This window comes from Chanodichthys erythropterus, chromosome 13, assembly GCF_024489055.1.
Source record: "Chanodichthys erythropterus isolate Z2021 chromosome 13, ASM2448905v1, whole genome shotgun sequence".
NCBI lineage: Eukaryota > Metazoa > Chordata > Actinopteri > Cypriniformes > Xenocyprididae > Chanodichthys > Chanodichthys erythropterus.
The window spans coordinates 17,090,342-17,105,620 of record NC_090233.1 but is presented as its reverse complement, the minus strand read 5'-3'; the positions used below and the strand labels follow the sequence as shown (position 1 = coordinate 17,105,620).

General features: G+C 36.0%; 1 protein-coding gene across 1 annotated transcript in view; it reads left to right on the top strand.

Annotated features, from left to right (window-relative positions):
* The window catches only part of pappab (pregnancy-associated plasma protein A, pappalysin 1b), a 102,288-nt gene extending 91,001 nt beyond the window's left edge, over nucleotides 1-11,287 (top strand). The window contains exons 20-22 of the mRNA XM_067407521.1: nucleotides 135-206; nucleotides 1,883-1,981; nucleotides 10,729-11,287. Of these exons, the coding sequence (XP_067263622.1) occupies nucleotides 135-206; nucleotides 1,883-1,981; nucleotides 10,729-10,833 (276 nt within the window). The 3' untranslated portion in view covers nucleotides 10,834-11,287. The remainder of the gene's footprint in view (nucleotides 1-134; nucleotides 207-1,882; nucleotides 1,982-10,728) is intronic.
* Nucleotides 11,288-15,279: the final 3,992 nt, after the last annotated feature.

The following is a 15,279-nucleotide window of genomic DNA, read 5'->3' as shown; positions in this document are numbered from 1 at the left end:
AGCATCACTCACATTCCCTAAAATATAATATCCACAGTGGCTGCTTTTTGTTTAGTTAATTAATTCTAATGTAACTAATGAATCTGAAACTGTTAAACTTTAACTTTGTTATTCCATCATTTTCTCTTATACAGAATATTGTGTGCACCATGGGACTCAAGTGGTACCCTAACCCAGAGGCCCTCCATTGCATAAAGGGATGCGAGGTAAGACTTACCTGGCTTATTTCTACATTTTTTTATTATTATTATTCTCATTTAATTTTATTAAAGCTGCAGTCTGTGATTTTTGGCACTCTAGCGGTTAATTAACAGAACTGCATGCGTATTGCAGAAGAACGTTGTAGCCGGAGCTACTTTTCTCCGTATATGTCTATGGCTAGTCACGCAGTTACTGTGATACTCTGCGGCGGGTCCTACCAGTCCAGTCTGAAGTAGTCAGAATATAAACACCATAATGATTCAGGGTAAGACAATAACACGGTTTGGAAAATGGATTCATGTTGTACATTCATGTTGTACATTATATAATTTTTGTGAATTTTGAACACAAAAAAAGTTACGGACCGCAGCTTTAAGATATTATGAAAATTATTGTTTATTTTCCATTTTCATTTATTTTTATCATTTATTTTGTATGTCTATTTTTTATTTTATTTATTTGTTTTTAACTAATTTATTTTAATAATCCAATTAATTGTCTGTTCGCCATAGCTGAACAACATAATAGCAACATTATGCCCATGATAGTTGTTTCAAGGTAATCTCGTAGCCACAGCTTTAAGCTCTATACAGTCATGGAGGTCTGTTCTCTGGAGCCTGACCTTGAACAGTTGTTTCTGCCATCTTCTCACGCTCTTTGAAGTCTAATACATAAATAAACATGCTGTGCTTAGTGTCTTCCTTTCCTTTGCTCTTTGGGCCAGTCTAGTCTAATCTGAGTATGGTTTAACAGGGCCAACAAAAGCAGACAAGTGGGATTTGTTACCACCTTTGTTTTTTAGGCCAATTTGTTTTCTTTTTGCATTTTAAAGGAACCTGGAAACCTCATTTAGAGGGTATCATTTTCCCAACTTCCTCAAATCACTGAGTGAGAATAAAAAAACAGGTGCTGTGTCTTCTTGCTGAAAGAACTATTGAAAAATAATTTGCCATTGAAAAGAATGAACCGACATTTCTACAGTACATATATGTTGCTCTTTGAACTTAATTTCTACAAAGCACATGTGACTTTTCTTGCCAAAGACACTGCACTGCTACTCTGAAAGTGTTCTCCAGCTCAGTATGAAGATGTGCGATTAATCTGCACCTCACTCTCATTTATAACATGTCTTGCTCTAATGTCGCAGTGAGATGACCAGTCCATTTTTTATTCGGGTCAGAGCTGCAGACTTTTGAACCCAACTCATCCTGACCCAGTTTCAATGGGTGTTAATTAGCAGCCCTCTGAAAGCTTTTGGGTTGGGCCAGAGAGATGATTTCAAACTGGAAAAGGTCACAGGTGTGTTGGGCAACCTTTTGTGCCTGTCAAGATGGAAATGTGTAGTAACTCCCAAGGGAGACACATATAAGTTTAATAGGGCTTCGGTTTCCCCATTAAAAGCGGCCTCCACCATCCACAAGCCCGGGAATACTAACTCAATTTTTCCAGGGCAAAATAATTGCAACAGACTCAAGTCTGTGTGTCTATTTTTACACAGTTGTGGATGTATGCAAGTGTGAATGTCTCTTTCTTTCTTTCTTTCTTTCTTTCTTGATGGGAAGGGGGAACAGATTATTATTTGACAATTATTTATATAGCATTATGTTCATCACTGATGTTATTTGTGTTTATATATTTAGTTAATTTGTGTTATTGAGCATTTTTAACTGTTTTCCACCAGCCGTTCATGGGTGATAATTACTGCGACGCCATCAACAACCGAGCATTCTGCAACTACGATGGTGGAGACTGCTGTCATTCTACTGTTAAAACCAAAAAGGTATGTTTTATATATATATATACATTTAATTAGTTGAATTTCTTGTTTGTGCTTCCAGAACTAGTAATTGAATAAGTAAAAAGCTGTAAAGTGTGTAATCTGCATTGTTACTACATATTCAGACAGGGCAAATATGTCTTGCGTTGTTATAATTATCTCCTTGGAGAGAAAACACCCACACAAGTGAGGGAAACTCTGTGAACCCTATCCACAATGCATTCTAGACATGTGAAGCACACACATATATGTTTGGGTGTTTTTCCAAAGCCATGGCAACGAACAGTTGCATATAGCATTTCCATATGGACATTCACCTCACTTTCCAACAAAGACAAAGATCCGTGAGTTTAATCTCGAGGTTGGTAAATAGCCTTAGAAAGGCTTTTTCTGCACGCTTGTGTACTGTTCTTTTTCCAATGGACTTGTCATCCTCTTTCACTTGATCCTCCCTTGCTTTTTCCTTGAGCAAGTTTTCCTGGCTGCCAGAGAAAGTGAACTTCTCTTTTGACAGACAAAGAATGAAGTAACTTCTCCAAAGTTACAACAGCGAACTCTGGAAGCACACTGGATCGCTGTACCCACGCACAGTGCCAAAACAAAAAAAGTTGGCATGTGTGATGACGCATTTCCCGGCAGAATACACAACTTGTTGTGAAAGGTCTAGAAACGGCAGTTGGAACTGGACTCTTAACATTTAAATACAGCTGTAAATCATATAGAAACTTGTAAACTCAGGGGGCCGTTTGCTTTGTCACGCCAGAAGATTACCCAAGCAAATAATAAAACTAGGTACTCATCCTCCTCTTGAAAGGCTGAGCTGCTGACGATACATTGTCAATCCTGAATTGTGTTAATAAGCGGCGGTAAAAAAAAAAAAAAAAAGGAGTTTCAGTTTCTTTGTAAGTTGAGAACAAAAGAAACTTTTACAATATTCTTGTATGAATTCTGAAAGGTAGCTGCCAAAAGTAAATAATTGACTAAATTGCTCCTCTAGAGGGTAAGTGCTTCTGCCCGGTGTAATTTTTGTATTTAAAAAGCCAGTAAATGCTTAATTTTCATCTTTGTCATGTAATTTTAAAGAGTTTCAGGGGTAATAATGTAAATGCTTTCATTATGTTCTGGCTATCACATCCACCCATGACCCTGCACTAATCTTCACCTACCTTGGCTATTGAAATCTATCATGGAAATTTCTGTGAAAAGTGTGATTTTTCAGAAAAATGCATTCATGAAGTGATACAAACTGATTAGATATTTTTCTTATGTGAGCATAAATTAATTGTGACATTGAAAAGCATTTTTATCTGTAATTTTTCAAAGTTTTTTTTAACATGATATAATGGTTGGAAATCAGAATTGAGGCAAACACTTCTCACAGTTAACTGAAAAGAGAACAGACTCATTCGAAAGTGATTACTGTAAGTAAACAGAACTGTTCCTAACATTTCTACATTACATTCACTATGGTACTGTGAACTAATTACTATCAACACTACAACGATCTCAATCATTACATAAAAGGAAAGACGTTAATAACATTAATTTCCCTCTGAGGAAAAGTAGGTGTTTGTATCCTGCATGTTCAATTGGCAGTAAGGGTGACACAAAGTTTAATTAGAATGAAATTAAGATTAAGATTTAAAAACGAAAACAATAATGGTTTTATCAATTTAGTGTTCATAATGTAAGTGTGCTTAAAAAGAGACATTACACAAATCAGTTGAACCACGAACATGCTTTACACAGGAGGTGCGTTTGTAGGTACTTTTGCGTCTTTTAGTAAGGTCTGAGATCATTTGGGGTGTTCACATACAGTATACACGTTATATTGGCCCCAAGACTGCTTGAGGTGCTCAAATGAACTAGATGCGAAAATGTCCCAAAGCTGACACATATTCTCCAAAAACATTAAAATATCTTACTGACCCCAACATTTTTGAATGGTAGTGTGCATTAGAAAAGAGCCAAGTTAAGCTTGACTGAGAAAATAACAGACTAAAGTAGGACTGGTGAGTAGCGTATTTGGGATGAATATTTCAAACTTCCAATAAATATATTCAAAGCAATAAACCTTGTTTATTGTGTGCTAAAGTTACACTATTTTTAGAATGCCTGTATACTATATATATATATTTTAGTTCCTCCTTTGGCAGATACCTATATTTTGGTTTTATTTTGTGTGGTTGCCACAAAGATATCACCTTGCACAATAGCCTGAAAGAAGACACTGTAGATCTTACTTTAGATCTTAATTTGGTAGCCTCACTGAGATGCTTTGACTGGAATGCTGTGTACTTTTGTCATTTTCGGTGGTCTTCTGTGGGCTGTTTTCATTGTTTTTTTTTTTTTTGGGGGGGGGGGGGGGGTGGGGGGGGGTTGGAAGGACTGTGTGTTTTTCATTCCAGTGTTCCGATAACTCCCAGTATACATTGCTTGTATTTGTCAGAACTCTTGTCAGCCAAGGTCTTTTCCTCCCAAATGCACCATCAATAGAGGATAACTGCCCTCACAAGCCCCACAGAGCAATTAGGAAAAACTAACCCGGGCCTCTGACGTGCTACAAGCAGACAGAAAAGCAACATTGACACAAAGCATCCTATTAGTTTGTTGGACTTGAGGATGACCAGGATTTGAATCTGTGCCTTGTAATGATGAGGTCTTCCAATTTAGAGGTGAGGTCATGACGGGAGAACTAAATTTGCTCCCAGTTGATGTGTTTAGTGGAGACACTAAACAATTTTCTACCAAAGTTCTTCAGATTTCTGTTGAACACAGATCTAAGGCATGCCCCAATATAATCCTTAACTTAACTGCAAAATTGCACCCTATACATGAAACTACATTGCCTAACATTGTGTGAAGAGCACAGATAAGCAAAATGGAAATGGAATTTCAGAAAAATGATTGTAGGGTCTGAACTGGTGGGTCGCAACCCAAATGCAGTCTACGTTAACTTGATAAAAATGGTTTGTTCAGAGAGAAGACATTTAAACCAAACACTCAAACTAAAGACAATGTGCAGTTGAACAGGAATATATTTCAGTGTTTGATTTTAAGGCCATTTTCAGTTTTCTCTTGTGTCTCAAACAATTTTGGTAGTGTTTTGGGTTGCCACTTAATATTCAGTGTAAAATTTGTACAGTATTTTGAAGCAAAATCAATTGAGAAGCTCTGAACTTCACAGTTGTACAACCTGGCATGTTTGTGTGACCAAACAAACAAAACAAATAATTTTTGAATGAGTTTCCTTACATTGTTGTGGGTGATTGCTCTAATCTGCTTTTATTACTGTAGCTACTGGAGGAATCACAGTACCTCTACTACCGTCCCAATGACATCAATACAGAAAAGGTCAGATGTTGTGAGAACATTTAGCGGTTGCAAGGTTTGCTGAAGTAAAAGTGCACTGACAGCTCAGCTTACTGTCAAAAGCTTCCTGCAGACTTCTCAGCCTCACTTCTTTCAAGCTTATGTCAGAGTTTGTCTGACTCTTGTGAAATGCTGATATTTATACTATCCAGATGTCATGGTCTCAGGGGCATGAACTGAACATTAAAAGTAAGTTTGCTTGCATTGGCGTCACCTAACGTCAGTTTAGAAGCAAACAACATAGTTACTGTAGCTGGACAAATTTGTACTTGTACTTAATACAGTACTTGCGTATTAAACGTTGACACATAATTCATGCTGTGCTGATTTTAAATTGTTTGTGCAGTTGGTTGAGGTGTGCTATTACATTCTTACTGTGGATTTAGTATTATTTTTGTTTATTATTTCTATTTTAGAAGTTCAAAATAGTGTAAAAAAGAAAAATAGTTTAAAACAATTTTAAAGTAAAATGAAATGCACTTAAGAAAATATGAATAAATTTTCAGATAATATTTTAATCACTACTTTTGGCTTTAGTACAATGAAAATATGCTGTAAAACTTTTTATGAAGGGGTTCCCTGGATAGGAATTATCATATTTTGTATGGTTGTGTGTATATATATATATATATATATATATATATATATATATATATATATATATATATATATATATATATATATATATAAAATTTTCATTTTAGTTAAAACTGTAATAATGTAATTGTGTTTTTTTTATTAGTTTTTGGTTTTATTTTAAGAAAAAAGTCTATATAATTTTTATTAATTATTTTGGTACATCATGTTAAACTAAATGGAAATGATAAATGTGCCTTGGCAACTAGATAAAAAATATTATATAGTATTTAAATATTTTATTTGTTAATGTTTATTTTACTTAAAAAAATGTTTAAAAAAAATCTGATTTTTTTTTTTTCGACTACGTTTTGGTGTTGAAACTATGGAGAAAAAATGACCAGTCCTATTATAAAGAAATAACCAGTCCTACTATAAAGAAACAATGCACAGTATTTTCATGAAAGATTTTTGTTTTGCAGTGTTTTGTTTGTTTTCCCTGGAAACAATTCAGGGATGGCTAAGGGCAATGAAAACATTTTGAAGACACATACACACGCACACTTAACAACTGGAGAAGTGTTGGTTGGTTGTAATGAGGAGTGTGGCAATGGAGGGAATGTTGTCAGCCAAAGTTTGTGGGCACTATGAATGGACTAGATTTACAGTTGGGAAAATCCCCTACAGTGGATGGGGACACCAAAAGGAAAGGCTTGTGTATTTCACAGGGGCAATAAGAGGGCATTCCTTCCCTCAGTGCTCTGAACACAAGAGATCCCTTGTTCCTCTGTACGCATATATGCTCTAGCATTTTCTCTTTTTTCACTCTGTGCTCAGACGATCTCAGTGCGCTCCCACTGATCTGACAGTGCACACATACAGTATAGCTAACAGGGAATAAAAAGGCTGTACCACTTTCTGCTTAAGATCAAAGGTAAAAACAGGCTGAGATGAGCATACTGTTGCATTGTTGTTGCTTCATGTAAAATAGAAGCGCAGGTGTGGATCAGGTTCTCAAAAATGAGTCCTATTTCTTGGATATTTGTGGACCCATGGGGTTTTCTCAATGACAAACAGGAATTACAAACTATTTAGCTAATTCTGACCAAAAACAGTATTGTTTTTGGTTCCAGCTCTAGTGTTCCACATCCTCTTTTCACCAAATGTAGAACAGTTAGCACTAAATAAAAGGATAACAATGTTCTTTATAAAATGAGAGCACATTGTGCTTTGTTCAGCTATATCATTAAACACATGCATGCACTCAGCTTTCGCTGTATCTAGTTTGCCAAAACTGCAAGAATAATGATGACTGATATTTGATGGGTAACACATCTCACCACAGTATCAACCAAGGTCAGATGTAAGGAATTTTGTTACTGTTTACATTTATGTTAGAAGGGAAAAGGGGAAAGCAATTGTTTTGGGCCCTCTGTGGGTAAAGAAAAAACAAATTTTAACTCTCGAAATTTGAATTCCTACATTAAGCCAATTGTGAAAATTCTGGGAGTTATTCTGATTTCTCCCTTAAAGGGTTAGTTCACCCAAAATTGAAAATTCTGTCATTAATTACTTATCCTCATGTCGTTCCACACCCATAAGACCTTTGTTCATCTTCGGAACACAAATTAAGATATTTTTTGATAAAATCCGATGGCTCAGTGAGGCCTCCATTGCCAGTTAATTGCCAAGACAATTAACACTTTCAGTGCCCAGAAAGCTACTAAAGACATATTTAAAACAGTTCTTGTGACTACAGTGGTTCAACCTTAATGTTTTGAAGCAACGAGAATACATTTTGTGCACCTAAAAAACAAAATAATTTTTTTTTTTTAACAATATCTAGTGATGAGCGATTTCAAAACACTGCTTCATGAAGCTTCGAAGTCTTTACTAATCTTTTGTTTCAAATCAGTGGTTCGGAGCATGTATCAAACTGCCAAAGTTGTAATTTAATTTGTGTTCTGAAGATGAACAAAGTTCTTATGGGTGTGGAATGACATGAGGGTGAGTAATTAATGACCGAATTTTCATTTTTGGGTGAACTAACCCTTTGAGTTTGACCGACACATTAATACAGTAGTTAAATCAAGCTTTTTTTTCAGTTAAAACTTCTGTCCAAAGTAAAGTCCTTCGCATCCGTTAAAGATCTTGAAAGAGTAAAGGCCGGGACACACCAATTCGACGTCAAAGAACTAGCGGCAACGAAAGCCGACGGTGTTGTCGCCTCACGTCGGCTACGTTAGAGAAAAAATATGTGCTTGAACACACCGAAAGAACTTGCACCGAATAAGCACCTAGCACGTGTGTTCTGCACCTGCTTATAAAGGAGAAAACTGTCTATTTAAGCAGATATATTTATTTATATTCGAAACTAAGACCGCATGTATACAAACCATAAAGCAGAGCTTGCTTACCGTTTTGAATATCAATCATGCTGATCACGTTCTTTATTCCACCCTTCTCATGTTATTATAAAAATATTTGTGCATTCGAGTGTTCAGGTAAGATGACGTAAAATATCTTCTGTCTCTGCCGTCATGACTTATTTACTTGCTTTCATAACTTTTGTTTATATTCTTGTGAATTGACTCGTTTGCTATATTGAACAGCCAATCAGAGTTCTCTCTCTCTGATGGCCCGAAGCCAATTCAACATGTCGAATCGACCGAAAAAAAAGCTGACGAGGACCAACTTCAGCCGACAGTGCTGAACACACTGAGGAAACTGAATCGTCGACGCACAAAAACTGTCTGACGCTTGACCGTCAGCTTGGTGTTTTCCAGGCTTTATACATACAGTCATTTTGTATTAACTCGTTTGGATTATTGTAATTCCTTGTATGCTGGCATATCCCAGTCCTCTATGTCATGGCTTTAAATGGTTCAAAATGCTGCAGCTAGATTTTTAATTGACCCTTCGACGGGAGTTTGATTGACCAGCGATGTAACCAATCAGAACGCAGAATCCACCATTTTGTCCGACAAAGCAGTCAGGAGTTAAAAGATTAACCTTGGTGGACTTAAACTTAAAAATGATGTGTACTGACGTCTTTCCGCATTTGAAACAACATTCATTCTCATGTTCATTCATGTTTATTTGATGCTATAAATTAACTACTAGGAAGAGATGATCGGTTCACGAGCTGCTTGAGCTGAGGCGCTACAGCAATCTGTCACGACACATTAAAGAGCCACAAAACGTTTTTTTTTTTTTTCAAATTTCTTAAAAAAATACACAATTTGAAAGCTTGGACTTTGTTTAATATCCTAAGTAGCCTGCTCTGTCTTGTTTGTCGACGTACTGTCAGTGTCCTCTTTGCTCCGCGATGTATTTTTCACTCTGTGTGGCGTGACAGCGCCATGGTTTGTCGGACAAAGCAACAGTAATTAAGGGATGCGGGTTTTTGCAAAGGGTCAATTAGGGTCTGTAAATGAGAACATATTACTCCAATTTTAATGACTCTTAATTGGTTGCCAGTGCATTTTAGACCTGAATTTAAAATGTTGGTGTTTGTTTTTAAATCCCTAAACGGTCTGACTTGAATACGCCAGTCAGATTCTTGCAGTACACAAACAATAATACTCTGTCCCATCCAAGATCAAGGTTGAAGTTGAGAGGTAACTGGACCTAGGCTATGTAATTGTCTACCTTACATAGGTTTAAACTTAAGTTAAAGGTGCACTAGAACTTTTTTAAAAAAAGATGTAATATAAGTCTAAGGTGTCCCCTGAATGTGTCTGTGAAGTTTCAGCTCAAAATACCCCATATATTTTTTTTATTCATTTTTTGCCTATTTTGGGGCATCATTATAAATGAGCCGATTCAGGGCTACTGGCCCTTTAATTCTCGTGCTCCACGCCCACGGATCTCGTGCTTGCCTTGAACAGTGCATAAACAAAGTTTACACAGCTAATATAACCCTCAAATGGATCTTTACAAAGTGTTCATAATGCATGCGGCATGAATGCGTCGGATTATGTGAGTATTGTATACTGTTATATCGTTTACATTTGATTCTGAATGAATTTGAGGCTGTGCTCCGTGGCTAACGGCTAATGCTATACTGTTGGACATTTATAAAGAATGAAGTTGTGTTTATGCATTATACAGACTGCAAGTGTTTAATAATGAAAATAGCGACGGCTACAGTAATAAACGATGGTAACTCTTACCACATTTAACAGTACATTAGCAACATGTTAACGAAACATTTAGAAAGACAATTTACAAATATCACTAAAAATATCATGTTATCATGTCAGTTATCATCGCTTCATCTGCCATTTTTTGCTATTGTTCTTGCTTGCTTACCTACTCTGTTGATTCAGCTCTGCACAAATCCAGACGTTAATACTGGCTGCCCTTGTCTAATGCCTTTCATAATGTTGGGAACATGGGCTGGCATATGCAAATATTGGGGACATACACCCCAACTGTTACATAACAGTCGGTGTTATGTTGAGATTCGCCTGTTCTTCGGAGGTCTTTTAAACAAGTGAGATTTATATAAGAAGGAGGAAACAATGGCGTTTGAGACTCACTGTATGTCATTTCCATGTACTGAACACTTGTTATTTGACTATGCCAAGATGAATTCAATTTTTCATTCGAGGGCACCTTTAAAGGTATATCTTTTTACCTGGGCATTTAAATCATCATAAACTGATATAACTATATATATATATATATATATATATATATATATATATATATATTAAATGAAATGGCCGTGATATTATGGCAGATGTGCTCATCTCAAGCACTTGAACTCAACTCACTTGATATTTTGTCTGTGCCAGGTGATTCCATTTCCGATGTCATGTGACATTCGAGAAGACTGTGCATGCCGAGACCCCGACGCCCAGGAGAACAACAAAGGAGTCCGCCACCGGTCCATTGGCTGAGCTTCATACACCCTGTGGCACCCAGGGGGCCTGCTGGGAAACCATTCTTCTCTACATGCTGCTTATAAGAGGGCCTTTCCACTCACACCGCACTCCAACATGCCCTCGTTTCCTCATTAAACAGCAACAACTTAAGAGGGTATGACACTCAAAAACAAACAACCAACCAAACACATCAACAACAGGTTTTGCAAAGGATATGAAGTGGAAGTTTTATGAATGACTTATGGCAATAGCAACCATAGATGTTGTCAAACTAAGGCTCAAACAAGCCTGGACTGACAGTTTTGTTTTTTATGTTTGCTTTCATTGATCATTATTTGTAAAGCGCAACCATGGCAATGTTGTTTTCATGTAGAGCCAGAAGAAAAAATGGGGGGAAATGAAAAAAATGCAGCTGTTAATGTTTGACTGTAGTCAGAATGGGATGATTCCAATCGAGTCAAATCAAGATCACCTAACTAAAGTGAATCAATGAACGAGAGGACCGCTGATGTTTTCATGATGCCCCTAATGTCTGACCTCCAAGACTGTTTCGATGACAGTTTAGCCATTCGATGTGTCCTCTTATATCAAATGTTTTCTGTGTTCTTATATTTATCAATTCAAATATCAAAGAGAAAATATACAAATGGACCTTAATAACAAATCCAAATTTGTGTCACACGGATGGCTTGCACTCCTGAATGTTTGAGCTGCTTTTACTCACAAAAAAAAAAAAAAAAAAAATCTGGCTGACGACCTCAGCGCCTGTATGAAACATCGAGGGATGATGGGAATGTTTCACAGCGTATAGCAAGATGTACGAGTGCAGCTGCTGTGGCCCTAAATCACAAAATCCTGTATATCAGCAAGAAATGCACAAATCTGATGCCGAAAAATCATCAGAGGAGGTGTTGATCCAGTGAGTTACATCCCCAGCAGAGAGTGAGAGAGAGATTGTGAAAGACGTTGTGTTAGCACAGCTGTTGCTGCTAGTTTTGCTGCTGTGGCCATGCAAGCCAATTCTGTCTATGGACAATTTGTAGTTTAATGTAAGTGCAGTCTGCCATAGATTTGACCTCTGGTTAGATCAACTTTACAGGAAAACACATTCATATATGCGCAAACAGATTTATGCATGTAGATCTACTAACAGGTTCCCCTCTGCTGAATTTTTTTTTTTTTTTTAATAGACGTTAGGGCTGTCAAAGTTAATGCACTAATGGACATAACAGTTTGTCTGTTCTTTGAGATTTTCTAAAAACTTCGGAACATTCGGAGCTAATTGAAATGGATCGCTTGTTCCCAGCAGAGCATGTTTTTCTCAATAAATGACGGAACATGTTCTTTATGGATAATTGGTTTATAAATCAATCCCCGATGGAGCGTTTAACAAAAGTCATTTGCATTCTTGGTGAAATGGAACTATTATCAAAGTGAGATTCATCCTTATCCTGGTAAGATTAAGTCCATAAAGTGCTGTTCAATTTTCACAGTTTTGCATTTCCTATCTGTGTGTTTGCTACAGTTTGTTAAATATAATGAATATTAGTGATTAGATTGAACATAGAAATTCTTTTTGAGGCGAGTAAGGAGCGCGGTTGCTTAAATTTAGCTCTGTCCAGTGTCATTATGTAAATAAGTCATCCACATTGCCAAATTCAAATAGACATTCTTTGGAACTGAATGCTTTAATGCTATGCATTATAACTTTGAAGAAAATTATGAGATTAATCATTTTAACAGATTGACAGCCCTACTAAAAACACAATGGCCACTAAGATGATTGACTAAAAGAGTAATAAAATTATGTACAGGCTGGCATGGCACATACCAGACATAATTAATAATTCAAATAAAATGGAAAGTCAGTCAGTGTTTGCTTGTTGATGAAGAACCATTCAAAAGCAATGCCAAATGAATACAAAATTGAGTTATTTATTGACACAAAGAATGTACTTGTACTTCATTGTGGAATATTATATGTATTTAGCATTCACACGGTGTTTGTGCTAGCTCAATCTGATGTAGCATTATATTTGTAAAGAAAAGAGCAGTTAAACCATGTAGAAGTAGATTAATAGTCCTCTGTTTTTGTAACAGAAGTATCTCATTGGCGAATATGCCAGTGCTTCCCCTTTTTGAGGTGCTCATTACTTTTGTGAAAAATAACAACATCATTAGTGGATAATGGCAGTGTATGTAACAACTGGCTTGTAGTTCAACACAGTATGCTATTTTGTAGGAAGTGTAATAACAGGCATTAAGTTTTATATTTGTATGTAAACCAGTGTAAAACTGGAGATTATAGTCGATGGTGTGATCATTTATGGCAGTCAGTATGACTCCATAAAACACATGATCTTTTAATATCCACACATTGGTATGCAAACCACTTTTTAAAAGTATAGCCATCTAAAAAAAAAAAAAAAAAAAAAAAAATCCAAATGACTTTGAAGCATTTTTAGCCACCCTCACATCTCAATCTCCCTGAGCTCTTAAAAAATACATCTAAATGACATCTTTCTCATTACATTAGCATGGAAACAACAACTGTTGTGATAATGTTTAGCAGTCTACTTATCAAACCAGGATATCCCAACATGGTTGTGTCAGCCCATCATGAGAGGTTATTTCTATGGCATTAATGTCTGAAGATAAATATTATGTTTTGCAGAATTGAAGAGTTTAGGGTAGGAAGGGCCTTGTGTGTATATTTATATGTGGTGGTTTTGTTCAATCGATATGTTTGACCACAGCTGCTGCATTTGTCTTTGTACAGTTGTTTTGTAGATGAAATAGAAAAAAAAAAAAGAAAGAAAAGAAAAACGTTTACCATAAAAAAGCTGCTATGGTCAGACAGGTTATCATAATTGTTAAATTAAATAGTCATTTAGTGTATGACATTATTGAATAGTACTTTATACTGTGTTGTTATTTTCTTCTCTTTTCACTACCTTTGGTTGAAACATTGAGTATAAAAGAGAGGTGTGTGTAATCCAATTAAAAATACAGACGTTAAAAACACAGCTACCATCAAAGCATATCCAAAGGAAAAAATCTGACCTATGAGAGACGTGAGATGACAGAGCAGTCACTGTCTTATTTTTTCATGTACACAAGCAGCTCTGTTGTTATTTCTTTTGATGTAAAGATCATGTCATATTAAGTCTTTTATTGTTCCTAGTATTAAACTGTATGCTATTATTGTATAGTAAATGTTAAAATACTGCTGCTTTTATTCAATTATCACTTGGAAAGAGTGCCTAGAACAAATACCAATATATGTGCAATCTTATGAACCAGTATCACGACCGGTTTCAGACATCACTGAAAATGGACCATTACTGAGCTTTACATACAGTTCTATACTGGGGTTTTGTACACAAACAATGATCACATTTTCTGTCCTTTTTTTTTTCCTGGAAATGTTAAGAAAGCTCAATGTATTCTAGCGCAATGTTACCTTTTTCTTCTTAAGCCATGAAAAACAAGATCAAATCAAATGAAGTTTGGTGAAACAGTCTACTGTAAACATAACAGGATCTTTTTTTTTTCTTTTTTTTTTTTCTGTACCTCATGCCTGTAATGTTTGCTGCTTACTTATTCAATATTTTAGTAATTTAAATCTCTTAGCAATATACAATGTTGTAAATAATAGAATTATTTATTAAGAATGTTGTCTTTTTTATTTATATTTACACAGTTCATCTAAGTTATTTTTTATGTCTGCAGTGTTACTTTGTGTGATCAAAAGTCTTTTTTTCTCCCTACTGTTTATTTCTCTGTCTGTTCCTCTGTTCCAGTTAGAAAGCAAAGGTCTGGTGTAAGAAGTGACCTGTTTTCCCAGCCACTCAATTTGTATGAGTAATAAATAAAAGTCTCTAATTCACAAGGAAAATGTTATAGAAATGTCACCTTTGGAAAATCGTACAAAGCGGTCCTTTGCCATATTGACTTCCACCCATGTTTTAGATTCCATATGTTTGTATATTCTGGGGAAATTGGTCAGAGAGGTTCCGTTTCCAATTGCTGAGTAGATACATTGAACCGGTCTGGAGCCATGGGGCTAGTGTGGTTTTGTGTAAATAGTAGAATAGGTGAGAGAAACTGAAAGACTGCTTGTGGTGGCTCAGCTGCTGATGTTTGGCCATGTATAGAAAGCCTCATGTATAGATTCCTTCTATAATCCTATGTGTGTCCCTACATTTTTATCCTCACCACAGAAAGAAGCATGTCCTCATGTCCATACATGCAAACACAGTTGTACCTCAGCAAATTAATATCTTATTTTGTGATATTCCCTAGTGTTGTTTCGTTGACGAATAGCCCATTTGCAGTGTACCGTATATTGCGTTTTATTACTTATAAAGCAAAATCCCCCAAGGTCACTTTGCCTCCTGATATTAGCATCTCAAACTTTTGCAGTAATTTCACTTTTCATTTTATAGCTTTTGTATTTTC